The sequence below is a fragment of the Parus major genome, chromosome 14 (assembly GCF_001522545.3).
Source record: "Parus major isolate Abel chromosome 14, Parus_major1.1, whole genome shotgun sequence".
Lineage (NCBI taxonomy): Eukaryota > Metazoa > Chordata > Aves > Passeriformes > Paridae > Parus > Parus major.
In genome coordinates this window covers 13938796-13960627 of record NC_031783.1, presented here as the reverse complement: position 1 = coordinate 13960627, position 21832 = coordinate 13938796, and the positions used below count along the sequence as shown (strand labels likewise).

Here is a 21832-nt window from a genome sequence, read left to right as displayed (position 1 = left end):
GGCAGTGTGAGGGACGGGGCTCCAGCTGCACAAGAAACCTCACAGCCCCGAGAAGTGCCCCTGGTTTCAGCCTCAAGGATTTCTCTTCATCCAATGTGCCTTGCCACCTCCACAGGCTATGACAAGGCAAAGCCTTGTCCTGAACATCCCTCCTGGGATCACCATCTCATCCTAACCAGATCCTCCAATATTTTCTCAAACCCCTTGGCACAAAGCTTAGGTTGAACCATTTTTTAATAAGCATGGTAAAATTAAGAATTTAACCACCAAGAATTATAGGCTTTAAAAAATACGACCAATTTTTTTTTTTTTTTTTTTTTGTATTTCAAAAATATCTGAACCCAAATAAATATTTTTTTTTTTAAAAGTACATTTCTCAGACTAGTCATTTGGTGTTAACATCTGTTAAACTCTTGTGCAGTAACACTTACAGCACGACACTAAGACATGCTTCTTGGATTTCTCCCGGTCACACTCGCCCTAACTACTGACGCAAGCATTCGGCACGCACAGGCACACACACGGAACTCAACATGCAGGAATAGGATACAGTGCTTTTAAAATGAGAATTCATCACAGCCTCCTGGCAGCCCTCAGAGGCAGCTCCGAGCCCAGCCCCATCCCCGTGCCAGCGGCTGTGCCACCGGCAGGACCGGGTACCCTGCTTCTGCCTTCCAGTTAACTCTGATTCGGGGAGCAGTGGGGTGGGGGGTTTGTGACCCCTCCGACATCGGGGTGCAGTTTGGTGCTCTGACATTGTGCTCTGGGGCAGGTGTTCTCCTGCAGCCTGGGCAGCTCCCTGGATTCCCTCAGATGCTGTTACAGGAGCCTTCTCACTGTGCTGCTACAAGCCCCGGGTCCTGCCCAGCTCCCGGAATCTGCAGCGTGGGCTGGCCCCCACCCCCAGACCAGGGGGCTCAGGAGCCTCACGCTCAATAGAACCCAAAGAACTGGCCTGGAGGCACCCAGCCATCAGCTCCCACCCCTGGGGTGCCTCTCCCACCACGGTGAATATTGCTAGAGTATAAGCAGCTCCTCCCTGCCGAGGCAAGGCAGCTGTGGAGCTGCTCAGAAGTAATTGCTATCAGATGAAAGGAAATCTGAGCACTGTTCTCTGAGAAATGAAACCTTTGTAGGGTTAAGATCACCTACAGCTATGGCTGGGCCTCCTGGGGTGGGAGCTGGAAGCGGCAGGTTAGTGGAGAGCAGAGCAGGGGCTGGCAGCTGGGAAGAGCAGGTGTGGGAAACAGGAGCCCTCCCTCCTGGCCAGGAGAGGCTCCTGCTCTGAGGAATTCTCGGTCAGGTTGAACACTTCCTCTTGCTGGTGCCAGCGTGGCCGTGCGGGAGCGGGGACATGCTGGGCTGGCAGCACTCACGGAAGCAGGGGATGGCCATGCAGGGCACCACTGGCTCTGGCAGCTGGAAGGCTGGTGAGGATGGCACTGCCACTGCCAGGAACCTGCCCTGCTCCTCGTGGAAGGATGGCCCAGGCAGGACAACACACGTGCCAGAACTCGTGGCAGGAGATATCAGTGCAAAGGTTGTGGCTTGTTGCTATCTGTGAGTATCAGAAACTGGAGAGACAGGGGAAAGTCCTAAAGTGCCAATACAGGGATTTGTACTGTACAGGAGCAGAACAACAGAGACAGAGATATTACAGAGGAAAGAGGAATTCAGCTCCCAAACACCAGCTGTGCTCAGAATCCCCCCAGTTTCTGCCACCACAAGCACAGAGGGCTCCAAATGCACAGACCAGTGTTAACGCCTCCTTTCCAGTCCACATTCAGAAGTTACACTGCTGAGAGGGGGACAAGCACTCCAGGGTGTGTTTCTCCACTGCTCCCAGCTGCAGATAATCCCAGAGCTCCCGTTGGGAATCAGGTAATGTTCCAGCCAAGCTCCCCAGTCAGAGCTGCTTTGTGGCAGAGAGGTGAAGCAGGTCAGACAGGTGGTAGTGCAAGTATTGCTCAACACGGCCTTGAAAATCAGATACTACAGGTTGGACAGAGGGAGCAAGAAGTGAGTTATTTATCAATTTATGAGCACAGCTGAACACCACAGGTCAGGACCACTGTGACTAAGATGAGCCACCATTAGTCATCTGTGCCACTCCGTGCTGGAGGAAGACGTGAGTGAGTCAGCAGGAAAAAAGTCTGTCCCTCCCTCCCTCCCTCCCTTCTTAAACCCAAACAGCACTAGACTGCTTCTCAGCAGGAAACAAGCTCCTGTTTTGAGCTCCAGAGCAGGATGCTGGGAGCTTTCATCTGTCTGGTGTCACCTGCATTACTCATCTACCAAGATGCCTCTTCCCCCAGGGAATCTCACCTCAGCTTCAGAGTGGAAGTTTGGGTGTGCATGAATCAACCAGGGGGCACCTTGAATCACTTCAGAAAGCCAATTTGATGGACAGGGAGGCCTTTCACCAGCAGACTCAGTTCACATGAGACAGGAGGGCACAGGTAGGACAGGAAAAGGCTTTGAACATGCTGTAAAGGTGAGCAGCCCCACAGAGACACTGCTCACCTTCAGCAAAGGCCACGCCACACTGCTTCCAACCACAACCTCAAATCACCATCACAAGCAACCCTTGACCCAGGAAATCCCTCTGGAGAGAACCACAAGGCCAACTTGGCTGAGCCACCACAAATAGCAATAGCCTTAAAAACAGCCTTTCTGCCCTGTTGGTTTCTACCCCAGAGAGCCCTCTCCAGAGCAGAGGAGGAGGTGGCATGATCCTGAGGCACAGATGCTGGTGCAAAATGACAGCCTCCCCACGGAGCCTCCCTGCCTCTAGGACATGGTTTTGGAGGAGTGCAGGTCTCACAGCAAGTTTCAGTGGGGTCTAAGCCTCGCTGGGGAACCCCAGGCTGTACACAGAAACTTCCTGGGCTCAGAAGGAAGATCACATTCATCTCCAAAGCTGCCTCACATTATTACCATAAAAAGAAGTTTAAAAAAAACCCAACAAACCAAAGAACAGATCAGCTCTTGTATGATCTTAGCTGTTCTCACCCCATAATCAGCATTAAAACGAATTAAAACCAAGATTATCTTTCCTAGCAAGACTTTTCTTACTTAGAAGTACCTTGGGAGCTGCTACTGCCACATGGCACCGGGCAGAGCAGCCTGGGCCCAGAATCACCTACAAGACTCCAGAGGGAAGTGCTGTGCCTGGGCACAAAACTTTCAGCACTGACAGGAACGATCTGGGAGTGTCACCACCTTGGTGGTACATCCTTTATGGCACAGAAGCTTTGAAAGGAAAAGCTCTCAGTACCCAGGCTCAGAGAGCAGCAGTTCTGCCCTACCCAGAGCCACCTAGGAGCCCCAGGAGAGGTAGTCATGAAGTGACCATGGCTCAGCCAGGAGCAGCACGCAGCAATGCCAGCCCTGTTTTACCACAAAGCACAAATGCCAACTTCCCAGCAAAAAAAAAAAAAATAATAAATAAATAAACTATTATAGATAGAACATAGAATCCAGTACATTCATCCCCAAACTGTCCTGAGCACTTGTACCTCACCAGCCAGGCAGCCTGTGGTTAACAGCCTGCTGTCTCACAGTGTGGCTCCAGCTGAATCACATCATTTCCCCATCACGAAAAGCACCTAAAAAGAGGGCCCTCACCCTCCTTCAGTTCCCTTCTGTCTTTAAAATGCCACCCCTGCCCTCAAACGCTTTGAGGATTCCCCAGTTTCCCTCCAGCCTGCTCGAAGGCGGCCCGACAAATGGGGCGTGACAAATGAACAAGGCACAGTGCTCTACATTCACAGCGGCCAGCCCTCGGGGCTCGCCAGCGCTAGGGAGTGCTTCCACCTTCCTGATTCTAACCAAGCTGGAGAAACGGGAAACCCCTTCTGGAGAGAAGCATCTGTGCCTCTGCTGTGCTCCCACTCACCCAGGGACAACCTACCCTGGGAAGTGCTCAGAAACTCAGGAAGATGAGGGACATCCTCCACTGGCTGTGCACAAAGCTGTCAGCTGCCGCCCTGCCAAGGGGCTCTGAGCTACACTCACATGACAGACACATCAGTGGATACAAAACTTCACACGGCCTTTACACCTCTGGTCACAGCCCTGGCCCCGTGCAAGGGACTGACAGTGCTCAGGCAGAAGAGTGCAGGACACTGTGCTCTGTGGGGGGCTGTACACTAGTCAGTATTGATCCCCGAGATAGCCCAACCTCCCCATATGCCATAACCCCCCTGGGACGCTGCTGTGATCCACTTGAACAGTGCCCCTTCTAACATTTACAGAGTGCCCGATGGTTTATGTGATTTTTACGCTTTTGGCTACAGGGATCACCAGAAATCCGCCCCCGCAGACCCGGATTTCTGCAGAGCAGAGACGCCGAGACCTCGGCCCCTTCCCGACGTGTGAGAACTACTGCAGGCAGCGGCAATGTCAAGCACGGATGGGCTCTGTCAGACTCCGAGCACGCGGGCACACAGCCTGTGCAAGGCTAGATTTTGTACAAAAAGCTGGGAACATAGTCAAATCTGAGCAGGGGGTTCCCCCCCTGCCCCGGTTCCTGAATGTAGTGCAGCTTCAGCAGCTCGGCCAAGTACTGCACGATTTTGATATCTTCGTTGGCAAGGCCCAGTTGAAGCTTTAGGAAGTTCATCCTGCGATTCACAACGGATTCCTCCGGTTCCCTTTCGCTGATGGGAAGGTGCAAATGATGGCAGAAGGTGAAGAGGAAGGCTTTAGAGCACAGCTGGGTGAGGATGCTTTGGACGTGCATGTAGTAGGTGCTGCCACGCTTGATCTGCGTGCGGTGGTCGGCCAGCCGGGCCACCACGGTGCCCTTGTAGAGGGGACAGCGCAGGGTCTTGCTGTCGGCGTCCAGGATGCTCAGGTAGCGGCTGTAGCGGCTCAGGGCGTGCAGCACATTCACCCCAGCAGGGGACACTGCCCTGCAACAGCAAGAGAGAGGTCAGGGATGGAGGGCAGACATAATTAAGCAGCAGGGTGTGTCTCTGTGCCTTGTATCCTGTGTAGTTTCCCCTCTATGAGGATGAGCTGGTGCAAGACCTCTGTGGGTGAAAATAGCCTAGGGGGGGACAAATAGGTTCTCCAGCCTGCCAGATCCCAAAGAAAGCTCCGTTCCCTGGATCCCCACATGCCCTGATCTGTACTGTGCATGCTACAGCATAAACCACCACACTTCAGGTCAGCTTCCTCCCTCGGTGACATGGAGAGGGAGCGATGGGACATCCCTGGTGAACAGACACATCTTACAGCAGCTGGAAGCCTCTCAGTGTGACTCAGAAACCCAAAGCAGTCGCCCCTTTCCAAGAGCTTCACATTCCCCCCAAATTGCTTTGAGAGGGGGCTGCTCTGAGGTGGTCAAAGAACCTTCTGAATTTCCTACAAGAGAACCATCCTTAACCCGCAACATTCTGTGTCTGAGCCTGGCCTGGCTATTTGTCACTCAGGTGCAAACCCACAGCATGCTCACAACCATCCAATTACCCACCAAGCTTAACCTAGTGTTATTGAAATGCAAATCACAAACCTACGCAGCAAACCCTTCATCTCCTCCATTCTTTGTGGTGACAGTTGCTGGGCTCAGATATGGCTCCCAGCCTCAAACTGGGAGCCCCAACTGGTGGAGGGGCTGCCCGTGTGCCCAGGCAGCACCTTGCCTTAGGAGACACAGGATCCTTACTGGAATAAATAGTTCAGCCTCTAAATTCCTTCCCAGAGCCATTCCTACAAATGGTTTGTGGAGAGCACCCACATTAAACTGAACATTTAATTAACATTCCACGGAGGAGAGCTGAAATGACTGACACATGTTACAGGCAGTTCTTAAATAAAGATTTCTGTTTATAAAAATTGCATCAAACCACAAACACTGAGCAAAGAGTAAACACTTGGGGTTTTTAAAAACCTCACTGACAGAGAGCTTGCAAGCAGCTGTTGGCAGAGCTGTCATCCTGCCTCACAAGCACAGAAATGAGAGCAAACTCAGAGTTTTGGATCATTTCACCATCCACATCTCCCAGAAATACAATACCCTGCATCTAAGAAAGGAGGCTTCTGTGTTTTAATTTTCCTGCTGTTTATAAACGCTCCTGCAGGAGCTGTTCCAGCTCTGAGCACTGCCTGACACTCTGACTCATGTTTTCCACACTGGTGACAGCAATGGCCATCCCCTGCCATACCTGCACCCAAAGCACAGAACACATCCTGGAACACACCAAAAAATCCTTTTCATAATGTCAACAAGGGCAGGGCCCTTGGGCTGAGCAAACACTCTCTGCTAATATGAGCTGTGAAGCCACAGTTCTGGGTGTTGGGAAGGGGCACTTGTTTTTGGGACAGTTCTCACTCTCAGCACAGCTTTCCTACAATCCCAACACTGCTCCTGCACACTTCCAGGGGCCTTTCTTCCTCACCAGCACAGACCAAGGTGCTGCACTCCAATTCTGACCTACAGATCTCATCACCTGCTCAATAGGCTCCACAAGAAAAAACCCTCCCCTCCAGCACAGCACCATTTACCCTAAAATTCCAGCTAGAAATGTGAGAAGAGTTCCAGTAGGAGATGGCAAAGCAGAGTGCACAAGGGACTCCAGGAACACTCCTATCAGATCATTCAGGAACCCAGCAGGACTCAGGTGTTTGTTCTCTGCTTTGCCAGGCAGAAATCTCCTGGGCAAGTAACTCACCTGAGGCAGGCAGCAAATGCCCAGCAGATGTTACAAACATTAACTCTCAAGTGAGGCTGGATACGAGGAGACAAGACTACTTTTCCAAAATAAATCCCACCAGCAGAAATCTGTGTCAGCTATGCTGACAATTAAGATCCCATACACAACCACTGCCCTCTGAAATGGAAGTTCTTACCACACACCTCAACCCTACTCTAGCAAACAGATCCTTGATTTTACCTCTGGAGTCCAACCAACTTCCACTTCTGGAAATCCACCAAATGCAGAGGAGAGGTGACCCAGTGCTTCACGGGCTTGGCGTACGCGCCGCAGCTGGGCACGAAGATGGAGAGCGCCGTCACGAGCCTCTTGACCATGGCCTCGTCCTCCCCCAGCACGACCAGGGTCCTCCCGCTGAGCAGGGAGTAGATGGCGGGGTGGGCGAAGGGGTACTGGCGGATGAAGCGCAGCGCGTTCTGCCCGGCCTTCTTCCTGTGCCTGTCCCCGGCCGCGCAGCCCAGGTGGGCGGGAGAGGGGGTCCTGTCGGAGCACGTGGAGGCGGCGCTGCTGATGTAGCTCGTGGAGTCCGAGCACTCGTCCAGGCTGCTCTTACTCACCTCCCTGCTGCCCGTCAGGTAGCGCGAATCGAGCTCGTAGGGCAGGAGCCCCCCCGAGAGGCTGTCGTGGCAGGGGAAGCCCCCGCGCAGCCCCTGCTCGGCCGGCCGGTACGGCTGCGGGGGGATCCGCACCACCCCGTCCTCCTCGCACGGCTTCTGCCCCAGCTCGGGCAGCGGCTCCAGGAAGTTGGGGCTCTCCTTCCCGATACAACAGGCAGCATCCACCTGCACTAAGCTTTCCTGCTTTGAGATGTCATCCTGCCCATCATCGACGCCCGGGTTCAGTCTGGGGGTGAAGCGAAGGCCTCCCTGGTCGTCATCCGCGTGGGGCTCCTCGTTAATGGCACTTGGGTAGCTCGCTTTGAAATCCTCTGGGATGAGGGACTCGGAGGGACATGTGCTGAGCACCTCGATGCTGTCCTCGCTGACCGTGCGCCGGCTGCCCACCTTGCTCCGGCCGGCCTGGGGGCTGGGAATGACGGGCAGGCTGGCCTGGCTCTCCGATTTTGTCAGCCCAGATCCCGATTTCTCCGTTCCAAGCACCTCGATGCTCTCCCCGCTACTGATGCTGCCTTTGATATCTGCATCCAGATAGTCCAGGTTCTCCTGGTGCTCAGACATCATGGACTCAGACATTTTGGGTCCTTCGGAGTCCTCAATTTCCTGCTCCATCTTGATGGGCACGCACTCCACACTGGACTTGTAAGAGCCCAGGCTGATGACTACTTTAGGAGCAAGGGACTCTTCTGAACACTTTTCATCTGTGGCATCTTGGCCGAGCCCCTGGCAGCCTCTGTACTGCTTTTCAGGAGGTTTTTCATCCAGGAAAGACACATCCTCAAAGAGGAAGTTGGTGACACTCTGTTGCTTTAGGAGAGCCCGGCTTATCTGCTCTGTCAAGAGGTAACACACATCACCTCGAAAAGTCCTCTCGATATGGTGCAACTGGTCAAGGGTCTGGGTGAAAAAATAAACATCACACAGTTCCTCCAGTGTCTTCAGCTTCTTGTCAAAGCACTTGGCAGACTTGGCTTTGATGAGTTTGGGGGTGTAGGATGGCACGTGGGTGTAAAGGGCAGTTTCACCGGGCTCAGCGGGGTCAGAGGCAGTCGGGTCCTGATCGCTGCCCACGTCAGCCCGGTCCAGGGCACAGTCTGGCTCGTAGGGGTGGAATTCAGAGTCCTTCAGCTTCCTGTAGGGATACGACCGGATTTGCCTCAGCAGGTCTTGGTGCTCGATGATTGACTTTTCCACACTGGCCAGCTCGTTGGCCTTCTCAATGGCCTGGGTCGTGTAATACCCCTTGTCGTTGGCTTTCTTCTGTTGCTCAGTCTCGTTGTGCAGGACGGTCCTGGTGTAGTCAAGGTCTTTCAGTTTCTTTTCCAGTTCGTTGGCAAAAGCTTTCCGGTTCCCCGTCTTCAGGCATTCGGAGGCTTTGGAGAACTCGGTGGAGAGTTCCTGAAACTGCTGCATGATTTTGTGCTCGTCAGCAGAAATGTAAGCCATGCAGAAGGGCCTGACAAAGCCCCTGGCCTCCAGGTCGTACAGGGTCAGGTGGTGCACGTAGGCAAAGGCCCCTTCCTTGGAGTCCCCCAGCACCACCTTGGAATCCTCCACAAAGTTCAGCTTCGGGTAGGCAGAGCCGGGAGGGTGCCCCACGAAGGATGCCTGATAATCCACAGACATGATCCGCAGGGAAAAATAATTGAGATCGAAGGTGCCCGACACTTTGGCGTCATCGGGGATGGTCAGGAGGGGCTGGGGCCCCACTTGCTCCGAGAACTCGGAGATGAGGATGAAGTCCCGGGTGAACTTGGAGCCGGCGACCTTGGCCCAAGGGTTGGCACCCTGGCCGGTGAAGGGGAACAGCGGCACCGAGTACTCCTCGGGCAGGGGCGGCTCGCGGTACAGATCATCCTCCAGCTCCTCCTCCCTGGTGAAGGCCACCACGTCAGGAGCGCTGATCATATTTCCCGCAGGACGGGACCGACATGGAGCAGCGACGCGCCCCCGGTCCCCCCGCCACCGCCGGGCCCCGCGGGAGGCACCGGCGCAGCCCCGGCCCGGCCCCGCCGCAGCCGCAGCCCCGTGTCCCCCTCACGCCGCCGCCATGGCCGGAGCCACCGCCTCCTCACGGTCCCGCAGCCATCTTAGAGTCACATGACCCGCGGCCTCCGACCTCTCTAGCAGGAAGCGACGCCACCGCCTCCTCCTCTTCCTCAACTGCTGTTGTTTATTTTTACCGTCGTCGCCCTTTGTCGTAACCGACCCCGGGACTGGCCCAGCGACGGCGGGAAAGGGGGAAAACCGAGACGGAGCGGCGGCGGGAGGGGACACTTAGGGACGCCGCGGGGCATCTCGGGAGTTGTAGTTCCCTGCCGCCTCCGCGGCTGCGCTTTACGGCAGGACGTGACGGTGAGGGGGAGCGACAGCGGAGCGCGGGAGGCCTGGGAGGTGAGGGGGGAACGGGGGGAAAAGGGCGAAAGGAAAGGGAAAGGTCTGCCCCAGGGAAGGGACAGCCCGAGGGGGGATCAGGGGTGGCGAGGGGACTGCGCTGCCCCAGGGAAGGGACAGCCCGAGGGGGTATTAGCGGTGGTGAGGGGGCTGCGGAGGGAGAGGGCAGCCCCAGCCGGGCAGGAGAGGGCCGGGGACAGGCTGCGGGACCCCCCGACAGCTGTGCCTGGAGCGGGATGACGCCTTCTCCATCCCCGTGCGGCTCCCAGGGGCTGCCTTGAGCCTCCCGGGCCGGCCGAGCGGTGACAGCAGCGATGTCTCCATGCCGGCAGGATCCGGGACGCGGAGCAGCAGCATGCCCTGGCCTCGCCTCCTGGGATGAACCTCTGCGGGCGGTTGTTTAGCAGGGGCGGGATGCTGCCCCAACCCTGGCGCTGCTTCTCGCGGGCCGCGGAGGATTTGGCGCTGCAGAGGATCCGCAAGGTCCTGTGCGTGGCGGAGAAGAACGATGCTGCCCGAGGGATCGCTGAGCTGCTCTCCAACAGAAGGATGCGGCGGGTAGGAACACCCCAGCTCCTGCTGCTCCCTGGGGCACGGAGGCTGGGGTGGCTTTGCTGGCTGGGGAGGGTCCGTGCCGTGTGTGGCAGCCCCAGCACTCCCGGCAGAGCTTGGCATGGACACTTCACGTCACCGTGTGGCACACTTGGCGCTGTTTTATCCCTGAACACATGAGGGTACAGGAATGGTTTTGTTCTGTGGACAATCGCCACTTGCCCAAATGTATTTGGGAGTCCTGGTCCTTGTGGTTTGAGTCCAGTGGGAACTCGGCTCCCTCTGCCCAGGCTGCCTTCCTCAGGCACTGAGCTCCATGGTGAATGCTCCCTGGGTCATTCCTGGATTAGCAGTGTATGGCAAAGGCTTCAGAAACTGACACCATCCATCAGCATGCATTTCCCCATCCAAAAACACCATTTCTGCAGCATCAGCAAGTGTCAGGGGTTTACTGGAGGTCACCAAATAAAGCAAAAAACAGGCTGTGGTTTGGAGAGGAAAAAATCAAAAATTTCTACTCTTTGTGCTAAGAATCACTTGCTGTTTCCAAACTAAGGAATTCCCAAACTAAGGTGCTACTAGACCAGAACCAGAGAATCACTGAGGTTGAAAAACACCTCTGAGATTATTGAGTCCAACCTGTGATCACGATCTTGGCACCCAGACCAGAGCACTGAATGCCACATCCCATTGTTCCTTGAACACCTCCAGGGATGCTGACTCCATCACCTCCCTGGACACTTCAATAATGATTAACCCTTTCCATGAATAAATTCTTCCTGATGTCCAACCTAAACCTTCCCTGGGACAACCTGAGGTTTTTTCCTCTCTTATTGTCACCTGGTAAAAGAGGCTGACACCCACATGGCTTCAACCTCCTTTGAATAAAAGGTGTTACTGAGAACCTGGGTGCTGACAGTCCCAATCAAGACATCGTCCTGCCTCTGTAAAAAAAGCAGCAAATACACAATCTAGAAACTTCCATGAGTCCCAGTTAGGTGGGAGGTAGCCTTGGGGACACTACTTGTCCCTTGGAACAAGATAGGAGTTTCTGAACACTGGCCAGCCCCATTCAATAAATCAGTTCCTCATTATTCATGGGGAGATAACCCTCAGGAATGGTTTAAAATCCTCTTACCTTGGAAATCACCATTTCAATGACTTTATAAATGATATAGGAGATTTCAATCTCCTTGCTGCAATTCCCATTAGCTCCAGTACCTGGTTTTCCTTTGCCATGTGCCTCTTGTGCTCCATCCCAGTGTGGACAAAGCAAGGTGGGATGGATTTGTTTCCTGTTAAAAAATTTAATTAAAAAAAAAATAAAATAATAATTTGTGTCCTGTTTAAAGACAAAAACTCAGGAATTCTCCTTTTCCTTCCAGCGAGAAGGGTTTTCCAAGTTCAACAAGATCTATGAATACGACTACCAGATATTTGGCCAGGTAAGAGTTTTCTCTCAATCTGCTGCTGGATTAATGAAGTACAAATACTAATTAATAAAAGCCATTTGTCAGGAGTTAAAAAACACGGCTCCAGCCATGGGGATGTTCTGCCCAAAGATGAGAAAAAGTCAGATGCTGTTTCCTTGGCTCAGCCATCTGTTTTGTCGCTCTAAATCTTTCAGCTTTCTGGTTTTATGTCAGTCAAAAATACATTGCTATTTAGAATTTGGAGCTTCCTACAAAAATTGAGGATAAGGCCATGGATAGAGCTTGTTATGGTGGATTAATTTTGGTTGCCCCAGCCCTGGAAGTGTTCCAGGCAAAGCTGGATGGGCCTTGGAGCAACCTGGGACCATGTAAGGTGTCCCTGCCCTTGGCAGGGGTGGCACTGGATGAACTTTAAGGTCCCTCCCAACCCAAACCATTCTGGAATTAACAGGAGAAAGGTGTCACTGATCATGTAAATTGAGAACTGAAGGGACATTTTGGGGCTGTGGGTAGTTTTTTGGTGAGTAATGGCCACTAATTTCCTTGCTCTGTCTCTTGCAGAATGTTACCATGGTGATGACATCCGTGTCAGGACATTTACTGGCTCATGATTTTATCATGCCATTTCGCAAATGGTTGGTACCTCGTGGCCCTGGCAGGAAGGGCTCTGTCACCTCCTGCCCCTCACAGGGGGGGGCCTGTCACCTCCTGTTCTCATCCTTGACACTGCAAGCACCTCCTTGACCCATCTTTGAGACACTGCTCAAAGACAAAGACAAATCTTTGAGACAAGCTCAAAGACAAAGGGACAGGGAGGGACTCTGACTCAGAGCAGGGTAATGGGTTCCAAATTTTATAGAAAATAGCCAAAATATTGTTTCAAATTCCTGTTTTCAGAGTGCTGAAACCCCTCAAAGACATAATACTGGTTAAAATACACCAAGGCAGACACAGGGAATTAAACTGATTCCAAAATGGGATTATTTTTGTTCTTTGTTCAGCCAGGAGCTGTTTTGGGAAGCAAAGTGCTTTCTCTGCCTTACCTCCTTTTGTACTCTGGGCTTCAAATAGAAGAAGCTGTTTGTTACCTTCCAGATTTGCTGATTTCTTTGGCTGGTTTTCCATTCTGTGTTTTTAAATGTTACTCAGCAACTCTCTGTTGTCTGAAACGAGGCTTGTAATAAAATACATTAATTCCAGTACTTACACAGCACCAGTTAGTGTCTCACACATGGTGTTTTAGTTTATGTGATGCACACACATTTTTCCTCTCTTTTCCAGGCATAGCTGCAACCCTTTAGCTCTTTTTGATGCTGAAATTGAGAAGTATTGCCCTGAAAATTACCTGGATATCAAGGTACATCGTGGCTAAGACTTTGAAACTGAGATCAGGGGTTGGTTCAACAAATATTGTCCCAGAGAGAAGGATGATCTTACCTTTGTCTTTAACATCCAAATTTCTGCAGTTTAGCAGATTTCTGCTGTGTTTCCTAGGACTGTAAATGCTGTTCATTTGTGAGACTGAAACTCTTGTTCATGTACAAGTAGTGCAGTGAAGGAACAGCTAAAAATAGAAATGTTTTTTTTCCAACAAGGTGGAATTGATGATTGTGTCTCAGTTTTACAGAAAAAGACATTTTTAGAAAACAGATTGTGGTACAATCTGCTCCAAGCCAAACTTTTTAACAGAATTAGATGTAAATAAATGACTCAATTCTTTTGAAAGCTGCCTGATCTCCCGAGACACAGAATTACAAAATGTTATTGCAACAACCCATCTCCATGGATACACATTGCATTTTGTGTTCAGTGAGTCATTCTGAAATGAAATGACAGAGCAAGTGGCCTGGAATGTTCTCTCTGTGTTGTTTTTCTCCTCTCAGAGAACCCTTGAACGAGAAATCCAGCAGTGCCAAGCCCTGGTGATCTGGACTGACTGTGATCGAGAAGGAGAGAACATTGGCTTTGAGATCATCCATGTGTGCAGAGCTGGTGTGTAGAGCATCTTCAGCAGTCTGACTTCCATTAACAGTTTAACAACTCCTTTAGGAGAGGCAAATTCTCAATTTTATCATGTCCAGGTTAAATACTGGCTAATTCTAATAAATACCTGTCTGGGGTAGATCAGAAATGCATGCAGCTGTTGGAAAGCTGTAGAATCAGTTGTCAGCACGCTCTCTCAATAGCTGTTTATTAGTTGCCCCTTTCTGTTGGTGTTTGAGTCACTCTGATTTCTCTTCTGTCTGCATCTGGCAGTAAAGCCAAACCTGCAGGTTTTCCGAGCCCGTTTCTCCGAGATCACACTTCATGCTGTCAGATCAGCCTGTGAAAACCTCACCCAGCCCGACCAAAAAACCAGCGATGCCGTCGACGTCAGGCAGGAGCTGGACCTCAGGATAGGCACGTAAATGTCTGTTACTGTAACCTCAACACAAGGCAGAAGTGCCCTCTGCAGTCTCATAAACCTGATTTTTAGATCAGATATGACTAAATGACATCTTATGTTTACTGGAAAAGTGCTCTTTGAATTAGAGAATCATCAGCTCCCAAGATTGAGTCCAACCTGTGACTGGTCCCCTCCTTGTAAACCAGAGCAGAGCACTGAATGTCACATCCAGTTGTTTCTTGAGCATCTCCAGGGATGGTGATTCCACCACCTCCCTGGGCAGTCCATTCCAATGTTTAAAAACCTCTTCTGTGAAGAAATTCCTCCCAAAAAGAGGAAATTTATCCTTGAAGCAAATATTAAATTTATAGCTCATGCAGCACTGACAAGCTTCTTCAGCTGAGTGTTAAACAGAGTAAAATGAATGCTTAGAATATTAAAAAGATGTGAAGTGCTGTGATTATCATTCAACATTGTTTCCTCAGGTGCTGCCTTCACCAGATTCCAGACTCTGAGGCTGCGGAAGATCTTCCCTGATATTTTAGCAGATCAGCTAATCAGCTATGGCAGCTGCCAGTTCCCAACACTGGGATTTGTGGTTGAACGCTTTAAAGCCATCCAGGCCTTTGTTCCTGAAGCCTTCTACAAAATCAAAGGTATGTTTGGGGAACCACAGTCCTGGGCTCCATCTTCGAGGGTTTGATGTGATAGAAAGGAAAAACGTTGGAGCAAGGAACACAAAACACCACAGAGGTGGTTTTCTCTTCCTCTGCCACGACCACTGAGCAGAGCTGGAAGGTTTCCAGGTTCCTTTGTGGTATTTCCATTTTGTGGCTCCTCTATCAGCCAGCTCTGTTGTCCATCACAGTGACCCACGACCATGAGGACGGCAGCGTGGTCTTCAACTGGAAGAGGAACCGGCTCTTCAATCACACAGCGTGCCTGGTCCTTTACCAGATGTGTATGGAGGTAAGAAAGCTTGTAAATGGTTGCATAATCCAGATTCAGCCAAACATGTCCTGTATCTGTCTTGTTCAAGTCTTTTAAAGAACAGTTTGTGTAAACTCCTAAAGGAGATGTGGATTTTGCTTACTCTGTTTAGGATCCGGTAGCGACTGTTGTTGATGTTGTGAGCAAGCCAAAGAGCAAATGGAGGCCCCTGCCCCTGGACACTGTGGTATGTTTGAACTCTGGGAAGGGTTTCTTTGAAAAGAGCTTTGAACAGATGTTTTACTCACTGCTCTGAATTATCCACTAATACTTTTGGGTTTTCTGGCTGTTCCCAATGCAGGAACTGGAAAAATTGGCTTCCCGCAAACTGAAAATAAACGCAAAGGAAACAATGACAATAGCAGAAAAACTCTATACTAAAGGGTAAGAAGGCAAGACTTGGCTTGGCAAACTTAATTCTTTTAAAACTAAATGGCCTTTTGTTCAAAATGGGAAGCATCTTGGAATAACTCTCAAATGCTCTCCTCTCTTTCTTCCTAAGGCTCATTAGTTACCCTCGAACCGAGACCAACATTTTCCCCAAGGAGCTGAACCTCTCTGCCTTGATAGAACAGCAGACACAGGACCCAAACTGGGGGGAGTTTGCACAGAGGATTTTGGATCAGGGTGGGCCAAACCCTCGGAGTGGAAACAAATCTGATCAGGCTCACCCTCCCATTCACCCCACAAAATACGCCAGCAACCTGCAGGTGGGTGGAACCAGAGGGAATTGGATGAGTTGTGTTGCTTGATAAATAAAGATAAAAGTCTTAACGTGGTCATTAGCACAAAATCCTCATCTGAGACCCCACTGATTTTGTGATGTTTTGTTCACTTGGGAGGACACTCACCCTTCTCACTGTTTGATCTCAGGGCAATGAGCAGAGACTCTACGAGTTCATCGTGCGCCACTTCTTGGCTTGCTGCTCTCAAGATGCCAAAGGACAGGAAACAACTGTGGAGATCGACATTGCCAATGAGCAATTCATTGCTCAAGGACTCATGATCCTGGCCCGAAATTACCTGGAAGTGTATCCTTACGACAGGTGGAGTGATAAGGTAATCCCCTTGAGTAACATAAGTGGCACTTGACTGCCAACCTCAAACTTCTCTGCAAAACATCTTTTGACCATTTCTGGCTGTTTCACTCAGAGCCTTTGTCCTGAGTGAATGGACCAGGAAGCAGTTTCAAAGAGATTCTCCTTCCCTTCAGGTTATCCCGCTGTATCAGAAAGGGTCTCGCTTTCAGCCCACCACAGTGGAGATGGTGGATGGGGAAACCAGTCCTCCCTTGCTCCTCACAGAAGCAGATCTCATTGCTCTCATGGAAAAACACGGCATTGGTCAGTATTGGGTTGTGTGGCCTCTTGGTCTTGGCAGAGGGAATTCTCCCCAGGGAATTCTCCAAATGTTGCTGCAGATAAGAAATCAGTTAAATGTGCAGAATAAAGGGATATAGAGGGCAAAGTCCAACATCCTCAGGAGCCTGCAGTGTGCCTCCAGTTCCCAGGGAGATGGGCAGTTGCATGTCCAGGCTGTGCCACCAGCACCTTGCTGGCCTCAGTGCCAGAGGGGCACGAAGGCAGTGCTGCTCCTCACCATAAGTTGTGTCCTTGTCCCTGGGCACAGGGGAAATCACTTCTTGCCCCTGGTTTGGCTGACATCTCTCTGCTTGCAGGGACTGATGCCACCCACGCCGAGCACATTGAGACGATCAAGACGCGGATGTACGTGGGGCTTACGGCAGATCAGCGCTTCCTGCCCGGCCAGCTGGGCATGGGGCTGGTGGAAGGTGAGGGGAGAGCCCCTACAGAGATGGTAGAGTCCTTACTTGCTCCTTCCTTTTGCTTACCATTCCACATATTCTTCAGGCTATGATTCCATGGGCTATGAGATGTCCAAGCCTGACCTTCGAGCTGAGCTGGAGGCTGATCTAAAACTGATCTGCGAGGGGAAGAAAGACAAATCTGTAGTGTTACAGCAGCAGGTCCAGAAGTACAAGCAAGTCTTCATTGAAGCTGTGGCCAGAGCCAACAAGTGAGTGCTGTGTCTGCTCTCTTCCTCTTGCTTTGCTGTGCTTGGAGGTGTTGGCTGCTCATCTGGGGCTCACCCTGGAGTGAGGGATCCTGTCATACTGTTTCCCTGGAATGAGGGATCCTGTCATACTGTTTCCCTGGAGCTCTGCCCTCTGTGTGTAGATGCATGGAAAGGGATGGCTTGCAGCCTGGCACGCTGTCAGGAGTTCCTCCCAGCTGAGGGTTTAAACCAGGATGAGTTAAGATTAAATTTGGGGATGGCAACATGCACTGACCTCTGATGTTGTACCCACACCGTTCCCATTGCAGAAATGTGGTGCTGAGTCAATGTGCTCGTGGAGAAGCTCAGAGGGGCTGTGTGGGGGGCTCTGAGTCACTGCAGACCTGATTGCTCCTTGCAGAGACATCCAATGTGCTCTGCTCATTTCTTTACAGATTGGACCAGGCCCTGGCTCAGTATCTGGGAGAAGCTGCAGAAATTCCAGAGCAGGATGAGGTGTACCCAGCCATGCCCGTTTCTGTTCGGAAATGTCCCCAGTGCAACAGTGACATGGTCCTGAAGACCAGGAAGAATGGCGGGTTGGTGACCTTCCCTCTTGTAGCCTCCTGTGTTGGTTTGTGCTTCTCCAGGCATTTATTTACCTCCTTTGGTAAAAGCTGGGAAACCCTGGGCTGCAGCTCACTGACTCCAACTAGTTACATGAGCTGTGTGGACTCAGCTGAATCTCTTCTCCAGTAGGTATTTCCCCCATAAAATTGCAGTTTTGACAATTTCTGACAGCTAAGAATACACAAGAATGGATCCCCAACTGTCTTGAGTTTGCCTCTTCCTCACGCAGTGCCTTTGTCCCATGGCAGGTTCTACCTCAGCTGCATGGGCTATCCAGCCTGTAAAACTGCAGTCTGGTTCCCTGATTTCGTGCTGGATGTGAGCAGGGACGAGAGCATCTGTGATGTGTGTACCCCTCACCCAGTTCACAGGTAGGGCAGTTATCCCTTGATTGGGGCAGAGACTTCCATGGATTAGGCTGGGCAACCATTTTCCATTGCAGTCTTGGAAAGCTGGACTAGCACTTGGCTTGGGGATGGAAAGAATATGAGTTGGGGAAACTGGCCTCCATATAGCAGAATCAAAACAATAAATAAAAACTCAAGGATAAATTGAGGTCTCTTGATGAGAAACTGGGAGACTTTAACTCTTCCTTTCCTTGTAGACTGAAGTTTAAATTCAAGAAAGGCAGCGTTCCCCCCGTGATGCCCCTGGAGTTCGTTGGCTGCGTTGGAGGCTGTGATGAGATGCTGAAGGAACTTTTGGACCTCAAGTACTTGCACAGATCATCCCAACCTGCATTGTCCACCCCCCAGCCAGGGCATCACCTGCAGGCCAACCACTCACTGAACAGAGCCAGCAGTGAGACCAGGCAAGCCAAGGGGACCTCAAACCTGGCACGGGGACATCTGCTCTCCATCAACTCCTCCAGGACCCCTAGGGCTGCTCCTGCAGCTGCTGCAGACGATGGCAATGCTGTGGTGTGCAACTGTGGGAGCGAGGCGCTGCTGCTGACCGTGCGCAAGGATGGGCCCAACAAAGGGCGCCAGTTCTACAAGTGCAGCTCCAGCACCTGCAACTTCTTCCTCTGGGCTGATGAGCAGCCACAGGACAGAGGCACCGCGACTCCACGCAGCTCCACGCTGCTCCAGCCCGCTGCTGGGAGAGCCCCAGCGGGGTTCCAGCGCCCAGGAGGAGGGAGAGAGCCCTTGGGAAGCAGCAGCTCGGATGCTGGAGGTGGCACAATGTGCAGGTGTGAGCAGCCCGCCGTGACTCGCACCGTGCAGAAGGACGGGCCCAACAAGGGGCGGCAGTTCCACACCTGCCCCAAGCCCCGGGAGCAGCAGTGCGGCTTCTTCCAGTGGGCAGATGAGAACGTGGCACCAGGTACGGCCGGGCTGGGGGCAGACACGAGGGCTGGGGGCTGTTCTTAAGCTGAGCAAAACAAGGAGCTGCTGGAGAGGGTCCAGTGGAGGGCACAAAGATGGTGAGGGGTCTGAAGCATCTCTCTGATGAGGAAGGACTGAGGGAGCTGGGCCTGTTTAGGCTAGAGAAGAGAGGGCTGAGAGGGGATCTCATTAATGCATGTAAATGGCTCAAAGGTGGGTGCCAGAAGGATGGTGCCAGACATTTTTGTGGTGGTACTCAGCGACAGGATGAGGAGCAATGGCCAGAAACTAAAACACAAGAAGTTTGACCTCAACATGAGGAAGAACTTCTTTACATTAAAGGTGGCAGAGCTCTGGATCAGCTGTCCAGGGAGGTGATAGTGTCCCTCTCTTTGGAGACATTCAATTCCATTTGGCATGTCAGGGAATTTGTGCTCCCTCTGCCCTGGTTTAGGGGTACAGGGAAAGGACAAGTCAGTCTGGAGCTTTGATCAGAGATGAAACTGTGTGGAAAGATGCTGAAAAATAATGACAAAATAAGGATGCATAAGAGACAAAAAGGGACATAACCAGAAACAGAGGGGGAGATGTGGTCTGTGAGAGATCCTCCTTTTCCTCAGACATTTGGGCCTAAAGGGGTAAAATCAAGGTTTGAACCCCAAGTTCTTCTGCGCCATGTTTTTTCTGCTTCAGCTGCAGACCAGAGCATTCAGGCAGGCAGATCAGCTTCCCCTGTGCTGTTCCCACATATCTCTAATGCTACAACACAAATGGGTTACATTTCACTGTTCAGACAATTCTGAAGCAAATGCACATTCAGGACTAATCTGAGAATCCTTGATCTGCTGTTTTGAACTTGTGTTTCTCACCTATTCATGTTTTCAAAGATCCTTCAATTCAAGTTGTTTATCTCTAGGCCCTTCTGGAGATGACTCTTTGAACCACTCTGGCAGCAATGGATACTCCAGAGGGTTGGGAAGCAAGGCCAAGAGACCAGACAGTCTCTCCTCAGGATCTGCTGCCAAGAAACCACGGACCTGCAGCATTTGTCACCAGCCTGGGCACACGAGGAAAACCTGTCCTCAGAACCACTGAGCTGGGATGGACCTCTGAGAGCCTGCAAGGCTGTGAACTGCAGGAGCCACCTCTGCCACAAGGAGCTGGACTCTGGGAACAAGTCCCCTGAGTGTTTTTTGGTGGGGATGGTGGCAGGCTGCTCCTGCCAAGGGATGCTATTTGGTACAGCAAGGGTTCAACCAGCTTGGAAAAGTGGTTGCACTACCAGCTTTTGTTTCCAGCTGCTCTTCTGCTGAGCAGATTGGGAAAGTCTGAACATCTCAAAGAAGCACTTGGAAGCTGAGGCTGTGGAGAAAACTGCGCTGGATCATCCCCCTGCACTATCCTGGTGGTTGTTCCTGGCCTTTCCATGCAGGGAAGAGCTGGATCAGGGCCACCAGGACAGACACCAGGGCTACCAAGCTCTGCTCAGTCCCTGGCTTTCCACAGTGTGGAATTTAAGTTCCCTTCTAAGCTGATGTTACCTGAGCAACATTCCCCTTTTCTGTCCCCCTTACCTGGGTTGTTCCTGCCAGTGAAGGAGGGTCAGGTGCAGAGGAGCTGGATCTGGTGCTTGCCCTGGTTGGAGCTCAGCTGCAGTGCTCAGGAAAAAGCCTTCATTTTAGATGGTTCCTGAATCTGAGGGCGAGTTCTTCCTCAGACTTTGAGACATGCCTTTGTGATGCTGTGAGCTGATGAAAGTTATTTTTGTCAGACTAATGAGTTTCTTATTAAAATGTTATTTAAAATTTAAATTTGATGCAGTGACACCTTAACTCTGCCCAATTATTTCTTCCTACATAAAATAGTGAAGCTTTTACTGTAAAAGCATCCAGCCAGATCTTGCTCTTTCCCATCACTGGAACAATACAGGAGCTTTCTTGGCAGAAACTCCTCACAGTAATTCAGAAGTGAGCTACAAAGAGATGGGAAAAGTGGTTTTTATCTCACCAGCTGCATCTGCTGATCTGGGACAGACAGACAGAGCTGGCTGAGCTGAAGAGAAGCTCTGTTTTCCTCTTCTGATTTCAGACTGAACTCCCTGGGAAGCCAGGCTGCCTCTTCCCTCACTGTTGGGGCTTCCTCTGTTCATCAAAGGCGGGAGATCCGCAGGATTCTCTGTGTGCTGTGCTGCCAGGACCTCCCGTGCTGCTCAGGATCCTGCTCCTGGGCACAGAGCAGTTCCTGGGGACAGGCGGGAGGCTGGAGCACTTGGAGGGGAGCCCACAACAGCACAGGTCTGAAACAGAGCCTGAAACCCTGCAGCAGTCCATTGCTATCAGGCCTAAATCTATGCAGAAAGTCAGGAGAATTTGGGTTGCACTTCCCTGTAGCCCTCACTCTCATCATTAACAGCCCTGGCTTAAAAATACACACCCTGGGCTAAAATAGCAGCATTACAAGGCTTTGGAATGCAGCCACCGAGCCAAGGCAGGGCAGCAGCCTGGCCAGACACCTTGGAATGGCAACAGCAGTGGGGAGCAGGGCACAGGGAGCAGGTTAAACCTTGCTGGTGGATCAGCCAGGAGCAGCTTTAGGAGTCTCACCCTGCTCAATGCTCAGCTGAGCCCTGTAAGTGGTACAAGCTGTGTCCAGACAGCTTCCACACTGCAGCCAGGCACTCTGTGGGTCCAGGGCTTTGGAAGAGGAGGAGGAAGACTCTGCAGGATGGGATCTGACCATCACCAAGCACTCCAGGCAGCAGGGACAC

The 21832-nt window shown here is 51.6% G+C and overlaps 2 protein-coding genes across 3 annotated transcripts; one reads left to right on the top strand and one right to left on the bottom strand.

The window, feature by feature from the left end:
* Nucleotides 1-1596: 1596 nt before the first annotated feature.
* On the bottom strand, nt 1597-9301 carry SMCR8 (SMCR8-C9orf72 complex subunit). The gene is made up of 2 exons (XM_015642626.3): nt 6900-9301; nt 1597-4916 (listed from the first exon to the last, which is right to left on the bottom strand). Exons 1-2 carry the CDS (start codon nt 9242-9244, stop codon nt 4463-4465), a joined length of 2799 nt encoding a protein of 932 aa, XP_015498112.1. The 5' UTR covers nt 9245-9301; the 3' UTR covers nt 1597-4462.
* A 206-nt stretch (nt 9302-9507) lies between these two features.
* Nucleotides 9508-20876, top strand: TOP3A (DNA topoisomerase III alpha). Of its 2 annotated transcripts, none has more exons than XM_015642624.3 (20): nt 9508-9691; nt 10063-10288; nt 11668-11727; nt 12277-12350; nt 12997-13072; nt 13599-13707; nt 13972-14115; nt 14587-14757; nt 14970-15070; nt 15204-15278; nt 15393-15475; nt 15594-15801; nt 15965-16150; nt 16305-16434; nt 16770-16883; nt 16963-17128; nt 17563-17706; nt 17986-18108; nt 18342-19063; nt 19982-20876. In XM_015642624.3, the coding sequence occupies exons 2-20, from the start codon at nt 10109-10111 to the stop codon at nt 20158-20160; spliced, it is 3045 nt and encodes a 1014-aa protein (XP_015498110.1). In that variant the 5' UTR covers nt 9508-9691; nt 10063-10108; the 3' UTR covers nt 20161-20876. The 2 variants fall into 2 exon arrangements, with proteins under 2 accessions (XP_015498110.1, XP_015498111.1); XM_015642625.3 differs by having other exon boundaries at nt 9508-9730.
* The last annotated feature ends 956 nt before the right edge of the window (nt 20877-21832 follow it).

Coding starts and splice junctions, on each gene's coding strand:
- SMCR8 (XM_015642626.3), bottom strand. CDS start 9,244: ATGATCAGCGCTCCTGACGTGGTGGCCTTCACCAGGGAGGAGGAGCTG. Junction 4,917..6,899: donor AAGTTGGTTGGACTCCAGAG/GTAAAATCAAGG, acceptor TTGCTGTTGCAG/GGCAGTGTCCCCTGCTGGGG.
- TOP3A (XM_015642624.3), top strand. CDS start 10,109: ATGAACCTCTGCGGGCGGTTGTTTAGCAGGGGCGGGATGCTGCCCCAA. Junction 16,151..16,304: donor ACGACAGGTGGAGTGATAAG/GTAATCCCCTTG, acceptor CCTTCCCTTCAG/GTTATCCCGCTGTATCAGAA. Junction 17,129..17,562: donor GCTGTGGCCAGAGCCAACAA/GTGAGTGCTGTG, acceptor ATTTCTTTACAG/ATTGGACCAGGCCCTGGCTC.